We start from the raw sequence: 14,808 nt of genomic DNA, 5'->3' as shown, positions 1-14,808 counted from the left end.
TCTGCTCTGCTCGTTCAGTCCCCAGGTGGCTGCAATGGCCTGAGCTGTGCCAATCTGAAGCCCGGAGCCAGGAGCTTTTTCTGGGTCTCCCACACGGGTGCAGGGGCCCAATGGCTTGGGCCATCTTCTACTACTTTCCAAGGCCATAGCAGAGAGCTGGATGGGAAAAGGAGCAGCCGGGACTAGAACTGGTACCCATATGGGATGCCGGTGCTTTAGGCCAGGGCTTTAACCTGCTGTGTCACAGCACCGGCCCCGTCACAGCCTTTTTCTATAAAAGGCCGATTAGTAAACACTTTAGGAACTGTGGGCTTGTCATAGTGACCCAACCCTGCACTGAAGTGTACAGCAGCTACAGACAACATGTGAAGGAATGTGTGGCTGTGTTCTAAGGACGCCAAAACTTGAATTTGAATCTTACATAATTTTCATGTGTCATAAAATATTCTTTTGATTTTTCTTTTACACCATTTAACTATGTCAACATCATTCTTAACTTGTGGGCCAGATTTCACTTGGAGGCTATAGTTTTCTAATTCCTGCCTTGGCCTACAGCATCCATACCCCAGCCAAAGCATCCCTTTTATAAAATAGGGAAGCAGACTATGCCAAAATGACAATACCTCCCACTCTAGGTAGAAGAGATTGGATCTTGAGTTTATTTCTGGTGTTAATGTGCACTTCCAAGTGTCCCCCGCTGTTACATTTGGTCTCAGTGGAATCCCCCTCAGCTGTGTGGTCTAGTGAGGGGCAGAGCCGGCTTCGTGGCAAGGTCAAGCATCACTGTACTGTGCAAGGCCGCAGCCCAGCGTGGGGAGAAGAGTATTCGCAGGTTAGCTTGTCTCCCCCTTTATGTAAATTTATTTGAAAGGCAGAGAATCTTCCATCTGCTGGTTTACTCCTCAAATTTCTACAACAGCAAGGGCTAGGTCAGGCAGGGGCTGGCAGCGGGTAACTCAATCCAGGTTTCCCCTGTGGGTGGTAAGGACCCAAGTACTTGAGCCATCACCTTCCACACCGCAGGCTGTGGATTAGCAGGAAGCTGGACTCAGAAGTGGAGTCAGGACTCAAGCCTAGGTTTGACACTCCAGTATGGGACGTGGGCATCCCACGTGGCTACCTAACCTGTGTGCCCACGGCTTGCCCCAGCACCCCAGTCTTCAATCACAGCCCCACCCCAAGCCTGCACTTTACCAGTGATTCCCTTCTCTCTTCAGACTGCACTCCCCCACAACCTGTGTCAGCGGATACAGAACCCCACTTCTTGAGGCTGATAATGCAAAACCGGTGGGAGAAGCGAGATGTGCCAGTTTTCATCAGTACAGTACACTTGCTGTTCTATCTTCGAGGTTTTCTTTCTGAGAATGAGGAGGATTCGACAGGGAAGGGGGGCGGGGGCTTGTACCTTACACTGGGCTGTCTTCCCTTTGGCCCCTCTATTTTATATTTTAGCTCCCAGAAGAAGGAACACAAAGCAAAGCTAAGACAATTTTTTTTTTTGACAGGCAGAGTGGACAGTGAGAGAGAGAGACAGAGAGAGAAAGGTCTTCCTTTGCCGTTGGTTCACCCTCCAATGGCCGCCGCTGCAGCCGGCGCACCGCGCTGATCCGATGGCAGGAGCCAGGATCCAGGTGCTTTTCCTGGTCTCCCATGGGGTGCAGGGCCCAAGCACTTGGGCCATCCTCCACTGCACTCCCTGGCCATAGCAGAGAGCTGGCCTGGAAGAGGGGCAACCAGGACAGAATCCGGCGCCCCGACCGGGACTAGAACCCGGTGTGCCGGCGCCGCAAGGTGGAGGATTAGCCTATTGAGCCACGGCGCCGGCTTAAGCTAAGACAATTATTAAAAATAAGTATTTGAAAGAGGAGATTAGAGATAGGTTGCTTTCCAGAACAGGAAGATCCTTCTAGAATGAGAAGGCTGCGAGGAAGGACGCATGACCTGATAAGGAAACTGGGTCAAGGAGACTTCCTACGAGGGGCTTCTGGAGCCCACTGGGCCGCAGGAGGGTAGGAAGAGCAGACAGAGGCAGAGCGAGCTGGGCTTTCTCAGTCTCTGTGCACTTTGCCGGCAGCCAAACACTTCTCCATTCTGCTGGGTTTGGAGAGAAGAGAGGAGGTAACGCTCTCGGCCGGGGCTGCCAGGATTTCCCACCATGATTTCAACTTTAATTAGAAACAAACATGGAATTCATTATGCTGGCCAGGTTTCAGATAAGGAGCCTGAGGCTGCAAAGACAGGATTAGAACACAGATCCGTCGGACTATTCCAGCTTGCCTAGACTAACTTGTAAAAGAAACATGGCTGTCATGAAATTCCTTATTGTTAGGAAAATGGCGCAGTTTTATCTCTGGCGCGATCTACACCCTGACACCATCCTAGGTTCTAGCCCCACCCCCACCCCACCCCCGCCGCCATTGCTGGAAGCCAGGTGACCACATGGCCCCACCCCCATCCTAATGGGATTCGCTGCTCCTGCTTCCCTGCCCGCCCTCCGGCAAAGTTTTAAAAGGACCTGTTCCTGGACATGTGGTCTCTGCGCACGCTCTCTCTCTTACTTTTTCCTTCTTTGTCCCCCCACCCCCACCCCCACCCCCACCCCCGGCCTGCTGGGTCTTCCCCATAAACCCCTCCCCTTACTGCGGTGTTTGTTTTGTGGGGGCCTTCATTGGTGCCGAAACCCGCGACCTTACACTTACCTCTTTTTTTTTTTTTTTTGACAGGCAGAGTGGACAGTGAGAGAGAGAGACAGAGAGAGAAAGGTCTTCCTTTGCCGTTGGTTCACCCTCCAATGGCCGCCGCTGCAGCCGGCGCACGGCGCTGATCCGATGGCAGGAGCCAGGAGCCAGGTGCTTTTTCCTGGTCTCCCATGGGGTGCAGGGCCCAAGCACCTGGGCCATCCTCCACTGCACTCCCTGGCCATAGCAGAGAGCTGGCCTGGAAGAGGGGCAACCGGGACAGAATCCGGCGCCCCAACCGGGACTAGAACCCGGTGTGCCGGCGCCGCAAGGTGGAGGATTAGCCTATTGAGCCACGGCGCCGGCCCACTTACCTCTTCATAGCATTAGAAACACTACATTTTCAAGGTGAGAGAAAAACACAGATCAGGCATCTTTCCCATCTTTCTCCCCAGCAAATGTAATGCTTTCACTAACAAGACGAATTCTGTGAGGCACAAATACCAGCTCATTTAGGTCCCCCCCCCCCCCCGTGGTCCTGGGGGAGGTGGCAGCATTTTATGGATCAAGAAACTGAGGCTCACAAAAATTAGCAGGAAGCCTGCCCTCCCGGCCGCCGTACTCCCGGCTCCTTGCAGGGGACTGGAGAGCACATCGCAGACACACGAGCTGCCCGAGTAACGTCAGCCTGTCCCGCAGATATGCCACCGTCTTGGAGGGCAGTTTTTAAAAAATCCTAGATGATCGTTAATGTAGTAGAGCTGAAAGAACAAAAGAGGGGGCTGGGGCCCCGGCCTCGCCCCTACAGCCCACGTGCACCCCTACCTCAGCCCGCTTGCACTCCTACCTCAGCCCGCCACAACCTTGTCCAGAGTTGAAGAAAGAAAAAGACAAAAAAAGAAAGAACAAAAGAGGGTTGAACTCCAGTTTTCTGCAGTGTCTTCCTCAGAACACCTTTCTCAGGAGGGATCCTGAAATAACCCACCAATCCACCCCCCCCCCCCCGCCATGGCGGTCCAAAATCAATGTTCAGAGAACGCCTACTGTGCACCCGTGCAGGCCTGTTACACTGCGGGCCCTGAGAAGTCCTGCAAGAAGGGATGCCACTTAGCTGGAACTCGGAGTCCCCAGTTACCTGACTATTGGAATTTTTTTTTTTTTTTTTTTTTTTTTGGACAGGCAGAGTGGACAGTGAGAGAGAGAGACAGAGAGAAAGGTCTTCCTTCCATTGGTTCACCCCCCAAATGGCCGCTACGACCGGCGCGCTGTGCCAATCCGAAGCCAGGAGCCAGGTGCTTTTCCTGGTCTCCCATGGGGTGCAGGGCCCAAGCACTTGGGCCATCCTCCACTGCACTCCCTGGCCACAGCAGAGAGCTGGCCTGGAAGAGGGGCAACCGGGACAGAATCCGGCGCCCCGACCGGGCTAGAACCCGGTGTGCTGGCGCCGCAAGGTGGAGGATTAGCCTAGTGAGCCACAGCGCCGGCTTACTATTGGAATCTTGATTCCTGTGGACACATTATTAACCTACTGAAACCTGCAGGGCACACAGGGGACCAGGGAAAGCAGCCCGAGGCATGCCCAGACGGCATGGGGGTCCTCTGTGACCCAGGGCTTGTCATTCACGCCCCTGAAGGCAGGGAGGACCGGGTGACCAATGCACACATCCAGTTCCATCCACGTCGGAGTTCATGGCACTGGGAGCTTCTGTACAGGTTTAGTCTCAAAAGTCGCCATGTGATGACACGTGAAGCAGGCTGGCTCAGGAACCCAAGGTTAAATCACATTCTAGAGGAGCTGTCGGAAAAGAGAATGTCCTTTGAAAATCTCCTCTGAGGAAGGGGCGCTTGCTGTCTGTACTCTCCTGCCCTCCGGCTGATACTTGGTATTTTCACTTGTGTTTTTCTTTTTTATTTATTTGACAGGCAGAGTGGACAGTGAGAGAGAGAGAGAGAAAGGTCTTCCTTTCGTTGGTTCACCCCCCAAATGGCTGCGGAGGATTAACCAAGTGAGCCCCGTGTCGGCCCGGTATTTTCACTTGCATACTGCTTACCAATAGACGCACCCACTCTGTGGTGAGCAAATGGATCCCTACACGCAACTGCTATTGAGACGCGTGTTAGGTCTACAGGGGGGCTGCAGCTGCAAGTCTGGAGAAAAATGAACCAGAAAGAATGAAACAAAACCTCCTCTGTGTGTTCCAATGATTACCTTAAATAACTCCTTTTAAACATGGAATCATACGACTTTTACACCTGGGACGGTGTCCAGTCCTCCTTCCCAGGTGAGCTTGGCCAAGCCTGAAAAGACTCGGCACAGCACGCCGGTGCAGCCAGTCCACGGAGGGGCTGTGCTGGGCGGGACGGCTGCTGCTCTCCCACTGAAGACAACCAGGGTGATCTAAGACTTTACTTTTACTTTCTTGATCACTGGCCATAATGAAAGCGCTGGCCTCATTGCTTTTCTCTTGGGTTGGGGAGGAAGGCACAGCTGGGCACATCTGGCACACTGCCCTACCCTGCCTGCGGAGACTGCTCCCAGTGGTCCTCCACCTCGCCCTCCTCCCCCTACCTTCCTGCTCCTGATGTGGTCTCCCTTTCTTTGGAAAGATGTGAGCCCAAGTTCCCAAGTTCCCGGGATCCAGAGGAAAATGACTCTGGGTTTGATGGCGGCTTTCCAACCGCGCTTGAGCTTGCCCAAGGTCCCGGGAGGCTTCAGGGCTGACCAGGAGCAAGCCTGCACCCTCTGCCCTCTCGGCAGGCCTGTGTCCCGGTCATGCACGGGAGGGCGAGGAGGTGGCAAGGCCGAACCTGGCAGAGGCGCCGCCTGGGGTGCTCGCCCATCCCTGGAAAAGGCTGACATCCTCCCTGCACGCGGGGGTTTGCGTGCAGCCCTTGTCTTCGGGCCCTGGGCGAAGGCGGCTCGGGCAGCGACCACGGAGCTGGGCGGTTGGCGGGAGCCAGGCCCCGGCTCCGGGCAGCGGGCGCCGCCGGCAGACGCGGAAGCCCGCCTGGCGCACGGCAGCTCGCCCTTCCACAGTTCTCGTTCCTCAGCGAGCGGCGGGCCTGTTTTCCCCATTCTAGCACTTGCCCCCGGCGCTCCCGAGCACCCTGGAGGGCCGCGTCTCCAACCGGAGGCCGAGATGGAACCTCCCCTCGGGTGCCTGCGGAGAGCCCCTTGGGGGCAGCGCCCCCCCTTCCGGAGGGCGGCATCCTGGTGCGGTGGGGGCTCAGCTTTGATCTCAGGGCACCTTTTGTCCCTGGAGACGCCCTGCCAGCCAGGTAGGTGACGGAGTGCAGCCCGCGCTCGCGGACGCCACGCGCGGTCCGGGCGCGGGCCCGTGGCTGCGGGGAGCGCGGGGCCGGCGAGCCCGCGAACTCGGGTGGGCACGGGCGAACTCACTAACTGGGCGTCTCCGGGAAGTTCCGGCGGGGCTCGCCGGCTCACGAGCGCTCTTCCTCTACAATCCATCCCTGGGCAGGGCAACCCCGCTTCTCACGCCAGCCCGTGGAGAAGCGGGGTTAGGCGGGAGCCGGGGGTCGCAGAGGCGGATTCGGGAACCCCCGCACCCGGCTGGCGAGGCCCCCTCCCTCAGAGCCGGTCCGCGGCGTGGGGGCCCCGCAGTCCCGGCCGGGCGCGTCCCCGCGGGGCAGGGGCGCGTTACACAAAGACGGCGGCGGGGGCTCCGGGGCTCCGGCCCAGCCCGGCGCCTGGGCGTCCTCAGTCCTCCCCTCGCGTGGCCGCCGCTCGCCCGCCTTCCGCCGCCCGACCAGGCGCGGCCTCCTCCGCCGGCGCGGGGTCCCCTGGTTAACCCCTGCCCGCCAGCCGGCTGCTGATTGGAGGAGGCGGGGCGCCGGGGCAGCGGGGACCCCCCCCACGCACACCTTCCCCGTCCCCTCCCCCTCCTCCCCCACTGTCGGCGCTTCCCCCACACCCCCAGGACCCCCCCCTGCCTCCCAGCCGTGCAAATCTCGCGAGGAAACACGCGGTTTCACTAGTGTGTTTACACCGATCACTACTAATCCGGACCGAACCGATCCGGATTAAGGGGCCGGAGGCGGGTCCTGGGCACCAGCGGTTCCGAGCCCCCCCCCCCCACCTTCCGCGCCGCGCCCGAGAGGCCCCCCGCCGAGCGGGTCCCCACTTCCCGGCCCGGCCTGGGCCCTTCTGCGCCTCCCTTGGCCTTTGTCCGGCGCCAGGAGGCCGGGCCCGCGCCCCCCGCGGCCGCCCGGGCCCGGGCCCGCGTCGGGCGCCTGGCTCTGTACGCGAGCCCGGGGATCTGCGGCCTCCGCGGTCCCCCTCCCCCGCCCGCCCTCTCGTGGAGCCCGGCGCCGGCGGCGGCTGCCCGGGCGGGGGTTGCGGCGCTCAGGAGAGGCCCCGGCTCCGCCCCAGGCCTGCCCAGGGGGAGAGCGGAGCGGCCCGCAGCCGGGTCGGGTCGGGGCCCCTCCCGGGAGGAGCGTGGAGCGGCAGCGGCGGCAGGTGAGAGGCTGAGCCCTGGGCGGGGGAGGGCGCCGGGCCTGAGGCACTAACCGTCCCGGGGACCCTGCGGTGTGAGGAGGCTGCGACCCCGGGCCCACCCCGTGGCCGGCGCCGGGCCGCAGCTCCTCGGCGGTGAGGCGGGAGCGGCTCCCGGAGGGCTGCGGGTCGCCGAGGGGCCGGGCCGATGAAGGGGGAGGCCCGGGCGGCTCCGGCCTAGGAGTGAGGCCGGCGGAGAGAGGGGGCGCCCCGGCAGCTGGAGGCCCCGGGCGCCCCGGGGAGCCTCCCTCCCTCCGTGACAGGTGGGCCTCGAGTTGGGAAAGTTTGGAGCCGGCGAGGGGCGCCGGGACCAGGCCCCACTGGTCCTGCTTCCGGGCCGCGGGCCAGGGGAGTCTCCCGGTCCCAGGCCCCGCTGGAGCGAGACGGAGTGCGGTCTCCCTTCACATGAGTTGACATTAAATGGAATAACCACCGGGGCGTCCTTTTCCGGGCCAGGCCTGGGGATGGAGGTTTGGGAAGTGCAGCCTCTGCCATTCCGACCTCGATTAGGGCAGGGCGAGACGCGAGCAAGGCCACTTCGGCAGGGAGACGTTCAGCCTCCTTTTTTTCGTTTTCGTTTTGAAAAGGTGCCTTTCTGCCCTTCGGAGCATTTCTTCATTCTCTCTAACCTGCACTTGCATGTGTGGACGAAACTTTAACGTGTCACCCTTTCATTCCCCCTCGCCCCAGGCTCTCGATCCAGGAAGAGAAATGAAACTGCGGGATTGGTAGGGGTAGTTACTGGAAATCGGGGAGTTGTTAGGTGGCGGAGGAGAAGGTTTGCAGTGAACTCTAAAATCACACCAGTCATTCCAGTCACTACTTAATGTCTTCTGGGGGAGTTCCGTGTAACGATGCGTGCCCTTTCCCCGCTTTTAATGTGAAAGAGAAGTTCTCAGGGGATCGGGCAGCAGTTGATCTCTTGCAGGGCATGGACATATTTGCTCAGAGTGGCCTGTGCATTGACTGGTCATGGAAGGAGTTTAAAAATGGTGTCCTCTGCCCCTCCCTGCGCGGAAGGAGTGCTTAAAGCAGATGTCTAAGTGAAGAGAAACCTCCTGCTCCAGGGAGTGGTCGGAGGTTTTGTACAGGGATAGTTATGGAGCTGTATTAATCTCCTGAATGAATGCAGGCTGATGGTTTTACCATGGGTCCTCTAATAAATTTAAAATGATTAATTCCTATTTTCATGAGCTCCTGTGAGCTCTTCGGAGAAAGGAGCTATATAATAGTGTTATTTGAAGTTATTTGTAGCTTCTGATTCATGCTGTATTCTTCTGGTATTATTAATGATTCATATTTTTAGTTTAAGAAGCAGTTCCTATGTGTTTGGGAAAAAAATACCTGAAAGTACTTAGCTAGATTCCGAGGTTTATAGAAGGGATTTTCTTTTTGCAAGCTAGCCCTTGGCGTTTTGTTTGTTTTCTGTTTTGTTTTGCTTTTTTGCCTCTACTCAGCCTTTATACAGATTAAATGAAAGGTTTGAGGTGTTTTGCTGTTAAAATCAGATCAAAACCAAGAAAAACAAGCTCATCTCAGAAAAGGTCTTCTAAGCTGCTCCATAACTTGAAATGTATTACTGTTTGTTGGGTCACGTGGTAGTTGATCACTTGTATGCAACCTTTCATTGAAATAATTACTGTGAATTTTGTTATCAGTAAAGATGCTGCTCCCTTTCTAGTTTTCATGGTTTCACTGCCTCCTTTTTCAGTAGAAATGATGGAAGAATTGCATAGCCTGGACCCTCGGCGGCAGGAATTGTTAGAGGCCAGGTTTACTGGAGTTGGTGTTAGTAAGGTGAGTATAATGATGCTGATGAATACTATTCATAGCTTAAACAAATGATTGCTGGGGAGAAGTTTTGGCTCCTAGTTTCAATGGAGTTTTAAATCCTGCCAGTCATTCCAGTAGTCACTTAATGGTCTGTTTGAATGTGTTCTGTGGAGATACACACTGCTTTTTCCTTTTCAGTATAGGACAGGTCTCTGATGGTCTTGTTGCAGGCACACTAACAGGCTGGCTATATTAGATTTAGATTCTGTGGCGTATTTTGTGAAAACTTCTGTCACTCAGAAAAGACTCTTGATTATAAGGCATTGAAGAACTACATTACACTGTACTCTCTGGGTATTTACATGGTAGAACATGGAAAATTTGCGTCTGTAAAGTTTGTTGGTTTTCCAGATCTGTGCTTTATCAGATTCCTCCGGGTTGCACCCCTCAGCTGCTTTATCACTCCTCCTGTTTTTCTTGTTTTTATTTTTGTTTGTGGGGACATAAAATAAGATCCAGCCCCCGATAAAGGGGCAAGTGTGGAATTACGCAGTGTCATGGCTTCCTGTGCGTCCGTCTGTAGCTGCTTGTCCGCCCTTTTCTCAGAGGGTGGTTTTAGTATAATATGTAAGACATGTAGGAATTTGGTGAAGTATGTAAAGTACGTTTGAGATGTTTTATGTAAAAGCTTCAGTGATCCAAGTTTCTGATATTACTTGGGTTGAGACATTTGAAACTCTGAATTTTTGATCTTTAACCAAAGTGATACTATTTCTTTCTGGCTTTTCAAGAAATCCTCATGTCTTATGTTAGTCTCTTGCTTTGGTTAGTTTCTTCAAGGAGAAAGAGTGTGTTATGATTTAGTTAGAAAAACTGGCTGCCTTGATGGGTCTCACAGTTTTGGTGAGCTGAGATAGTTTACCAGTTTTGGTTTATTCAGCAAATATTGAATGCCATAGCTTGCGAGGCATTGTGTAAGGTGTTAGCGATGCTGCCTCAGCACGGTGCTTCCAAACCTGCAGTGTGGAGGGAGAGACAGAGACCAAGGCAAAGACTACTGTGACAAGGTGCTGTGCTAACACCGTATTTGTTATGCATTAGTTGATGATTTCTTTGCAGCTTTAATTAAATAGCTGACTTGTGGCACACTGGACTGGCTGTATCCCTGATCCTTGTTCTATATTAAAGTTATATATGTACAAATGTATATTCTCTTATGTAGGTGAAGTAGCCTCCCATAGAAGTGAGCAGTATATTGAGTGTTAAATTGATCTCTGGTTCAGTTGATTATTTAGCAATTATGTTTGATAGATTTTTTTTTTGTTTGTTTGACAGGCAGAGTGGACAGTGAGAGAGAGAGACAGAGAGAAAAGTCTTCCTTTGCCGTTGGTTCACCCTCCAATGGCCGCCACGGCCGGCGCGCTACGGCCAGCGCACTGCGCTGATCTGATGGCAGGAGCCAGGTACTTCTCCTGGTCTCCCATGGGGTGCAGGGCCCAAAGACTTGGGCCATCCTCCACTGCACTCCTGGGCCACAGCAGAGAGCTGGCCTGGAAGAGGGGCAACCGGGACAGAATCCGGCACCCCGACCGGGACTAGAACCCGGTGTGCCGGTGCCGCAAGGTGGAGGATTAGCCTAGTGAGCTGCGGCGCTGGCCCGTTTGATAGATTTTTAACTTGGAATTCAGTTTAATGTTCATATCCAAATCTGTTTGTATGGTCCCCCACTGACTAAATCAGTAAGTTTGTATTCAAATTCTACCAAGTTAAAAGTCATCTGTCTTTGCTATTATGATATTTTTCTTTCTGGTTTGTTCTCAGTTTCATGAAGGCTATATTTAAGCACACTAGTACTTTTGACAGAGTGGGGCATAAGTGATGGGAATGAGTGATATTCTGAATTTTGTACCTAGACTCAAAATAATGTAACTATGGTATCAGAGTACTTTTAGTGCAGTTACCTATTTCATAGGAAGTTTTACCAAATAGAAGTTCTTTATACAAAGAAGTTCATCTGTATCCTGTTGTTTTTATGCCATTAATTGTATGTTATTTTGATGTTTTCCATGGTAAGTATATTGATTACAAGAAATGTTATTCAAGGACTAGCAGGAGAGTATTTGTTTTTTTCATAGCATAGAAACTGTAAAAAAAAAAAAAAAGTATAAATCTTTCTGTAGTTTTCAGCACCAACCATAGGAAAAGAAGATATCTATTTTGTAGGACATTTGTTACCTGCAAGACATTGTACATCTCCTAGCGCTGCTTTGAGATGGGGGTGGGAACGGGCAGTAGTACTGGGAGAGAAAGGTACTTGGGAGAGACTCCTCCTGGCTTCAGATTCCTCATCATGGTGACAGCTTCTGAATGAAGATACCACTGTGTTGAGGATAGCTTTCAGTTTTGCAAAGAGCGAGACAGATCTCAGCCCCTACTGCTCCAAAGGGGAGAGTAGAGTGACTTCCTGGTGATGCTGCCATCTGGTGGGACTTGTGTAGCTCCATGGTCTGTCTCTTGAGTTTCTCCTAATTATTCATAACATTTTTAGTACTTTTGATGTCCATAGAAGGAAGAAAGTCACTGCCAATGTGGGTTCTTTCCCAGTGGTCAAGAGTGTTGGAAGTAGCTGCAGTCTTCAAGTGGTTTGGTTACTGTCATATCAAGTCTAGTTTTTGTAACTAACATACCTAACACAAAACTTAGGCTAAATCACAAAGGCCAGCCCTCCACCTTTATTATTTATACTTAAACTGCTTTTTATTTATTTTAGTTTTTTTATTTGTGAGTTTTTCATTTTCTTGCATAGTAAGTTTGTATGCATTCAGTTTCTTTTTCTGTTACCGTATTTATTTCATAGTGATTGGTACCAAAATCATTTGTTTTGGGCTTTGGGATATGCTCTGTTTTTGTTTAAATGATTGATATTTTCTGTCATTTGTGTGTTGAGGACAGGAGTAGCCTAATGCACACTGAGAGATGTATAGCAGGCTCTCCTAATCTAGCTACCATTTTGGCTTGGAACCATCCATTTAGCAGTTTCGAGGTGGTAAGATTAAATTGGGTTGTGAATATACTTCTTCATTTCTTACCTCATATGTGAGCTATCTTACTTCTTAAGATTTCCTCCTTTAAGCACTGAAGCATCCACTTCCAGTAATGTGAAACTGAGTGTATCCGGATTCATATGTTTCCAGTGAGGACCTGTAGCAGCTTAAATTTACTGCTCTGACCCCTGTTGGCAGTTTAAGTCCATGTAGTCTGTGATTCTGGACACTGTGTAGTTGGAATTCCAACCTTGTATGCACTACTACCTGTACCTAGTTGAATATTGATGTTAATGTAGTCACAAATACTTGCAATATTTACTATATATCAGGTACTATTCCAAGTGTAACAGAAGCACTACAAAATGAATTTAGATATTTTTAACAGGTGTGTTGGTTGATAGCCTATATTTTAATCTATGTACTAGATGATACACTGACTGATGCCATCTGCATTCCTCCCATTGGTTGAAGTGCAGACTTGTTAAGGATCACTTTATGGCCGGCGCCGTGGCTCAATAGGCTAATCCTCCACCTAGCGGCGTTGGCACACTGGGTTCTAGTCCTGGTCGGGGCGCCAGATTCTGTCCCGGTTGCCCCCCTTCCAGGCCAGCTCTCTGCTGTGGTCCGGGAGTGCAGTGGAGGATGGCCCAAGTCCTTGGGCCCTGCACCCCATGGGAGACCAGGAGAAGTACCTGGCTCCTGCCTTCGGATCAGCGTGGTGCGCCGGCTGTAGCGCGCCGGCCGTGGCGGCCATTGGAGGGTGAACCAACGGCAAAGGAAGACCTTTCTCTCTCTCTCTCTCTCTCTCACTGTCCACTCTGCCTGTCAAAAAAAAAAAAAGATCACTTTATGACAATAAGCACTTGTATTGTAATGACGTAATTTCATAGAGAATTGCATAAACCAGTGAAATATTATTGCAAAATGAAAGAATTGTTTCTGTAAAACTAGAGTTAACTGCCAGGGCCAGCACTGTGGCATAGTGGGTGAAGCTACCGTCTGCAGTGCCAGCATCACACATGGGTGCCGGTTTGAGACCCGGCTGCTGCACTTCTGATCCAGCTCTCTGCTATGGCCTGGGAAAGCAGTAGATGGCCCAAGTCCTTGGGCCCCTGCTCCCACATGGGAGACCCAGAGGAAGCTCCTGGCTTTAGATCAGTGCAACTCTGGCTGTTGTGGCCACTTGAGAGGTGAACCAGAGGATGGAAGACCTCTCTTTCTGCCTCTGCCTCTCTGTAACTCTGCCTTTCAAATAAATAAATAAATAAATAAATAAATAAATCTTTAAAAAAAAAAAAAACTGCCCAAGATAGACTAAGTATAAATTGAGTCAATAAGAATGAGATATCTGGGGGCCATCGCTGTGGCTCCATGGTAAAGCCGCCACCTGTGACACTGGCATCCCATGTTAGGCTTCAGTTCGAGTCCCAGATGCTCCACTTCCAGTCCAGCTCCCTGCTGATGCTCCTGGGAAAGCAGCAGAGGATGGTCCAGGTGTGTGGGCCCTGCACCCACATGAGAGACCCCGATGAAGCTCCTGGCTCCTGCCTTCGGACCAGCCCAGCTGGCTATTTGGGGAATGAACCAGCTGATGGAAGACCTCTTTCTCTATCTCTCCCTTTGTCTCTGTAACTCTGCTTTTCAAATAAATAAATGAATCTTTAAAAAAAAATAATGAGGCACCCATGACGTGGCATAGCAGGTGAGGCCGCCACCTGCACTGCTGGCATCCATATGGGTGCCAGTTTGAGTCCCAGCTGCTCCACTTCCAATCCAGCTCTCTGATATGGCCTGGGGAAGCAGTAGAAGATGGCCCAAGTCTTTGGGTCCCTGCACCCGTGTGAGAGACCTGGAAGAAGCTTCTGGTTCCTGGCTTCCGATAGGTGCAGCTCCTGCGGTTGCGGCCATTTGGGGAGTGAACCAGCAGATGGAAGACCCCCCCCCCCCCGCCTCTCCTTCTCTCTGTAACTCTGCCTTTCAAATAAATAAATAAATCTTTAAAAGAAAAGAAAAATAATGAAGTATCTGGAAAAGATTATATATTTTTTTAATCTGGAAGGATTCTTGGTTTATATTCTTGGCAAGTATCTTTTATGTTCCACTTTACTGTTTGGAAAGAAATTTGTTTTTAAAGATGTGTTGGGGCCAATGTTGTGGTATAGTGGATTAAGCCATGGCCTGCAACACTGGCATCCCACATGGGCGCCAGTTCAAGGCCCAGCTGCTCTACTTACGAACCAGCTCCTTGCTAATGCACCTGAGAAAGCAGCAGAAGATGGCCCAAGTCCCTGGTTTCCTATACCCACTTAGGAGATCTGGAAGAAGCTTCTGGCTTCTGGCTTCTGGCTTCTGGCTTCAGCCTAGGCCAGCCTCGGTCATTGTGGCCATTTGGAGAGTATACTGGTGGATGGAAGATCTCTCCGTCTCTCCTTCTCTGTCACTCTGCTTTTCAAATACATGTTTTTTAAAAAATTGTTTATTAGGCAGAGTAACAGAGAGAGATCCTCCACCCGCTGGTCAATTCCAAATACAACAGTCAAGGCTAAGCCAGGCTGAAGCCAGGAACCAGGAACACCATCCTGGTCTCCACATTGGGTGGCTTAGGCCCAAGTACTTGGGCTGTCTTCTACTTTGCCAGGTACCTTAGAAGGAAACTGGTTTGGAAGCAGAGCAGCTGGGACTTTAATTGGCATTCTGATACGGGGGGGGGGGGGGGGGGGGGCTAGCACTGCAAGCAGCAGCTTAATCTATACCATAGGGCCAGACCTAAAATTGGTATTTATTTTATTTTACTTAT

At 52.2% G+C, this 14,808-nt stretch overlaps 1 protein-coding gene and 1 long non-coding RNA gene across 13 annotated transcripts in view; one reads left to right on the top strand and one right to left on the bottom strand.

Moving 5' to 3' along the window:
* Positions 1–3,300: 3,300 nt before the first annotated feature.
* Positions 3,301–6,216, bottom strand: LOC149121105 (uncharacterized). The gene is made up of 3 exons (XR_016223541.1): positions 6,079–6,216; positions 4,730–4,826; positions 3,301–3,439 (listed from the first exon to the last, which is right to left on the bottom strand). It is a non-coding gene; the product is annotated as an uncharacterized LOC149121105 (long non-coding RNA).
* The window catches only part of TLK2 (tousled like kinase 2), a 133,133-nt gene continuing 122,157 nt past the window's right edge, over positions 3,833–14,808 (top strand). For 3 of the 12 annotated variants that reach the window (XM_070060509.2, XM_008271670.5, XM_089316854.1), the window contains exons 1-2: positions 3,833–5,957; positions 8,906–8,988. In XM_070060509.2, the coding sequence (XP_069916610.2) occupies positions 5,261–5,957; positions 8,906–8,988 (780 nt within the window). In that variant the 5' untranslated portion in view covers positions 3,833–5,260. Of the gene's footprint in view, positions 5,958–6,655; positions 7,156–7,203; positions 7,455–8,902; positions 8,989–14,808 lie in introns of those variants that run through there. The other 9 variants (XM_008271671.5, XM_008271669.5, XM_089316853.1 and 6 more) reach the window with 6 other exon arrangements.

This window comes from Oryctolagus cuniculus, chromosome 17, assembly GCF_051225735.1.
Source record: "Oryctolagus cuniculus isolate XC-2025 breed Fujian yellow rabbit chromosome 17, ASM5122573v1, whole genome shotgun sequence".
Lineage (NCBI taxonomy): Eukaryota > Metazoa > Chordata > Mammalia > Lagomorpha > Leporidae > Oryctolagus > Oryctolagus cuniculus.
Note: the sequence above shows the minus strand (reverse complement) of the source record. Positions and strands in the feature narration are given on the sequence as shown.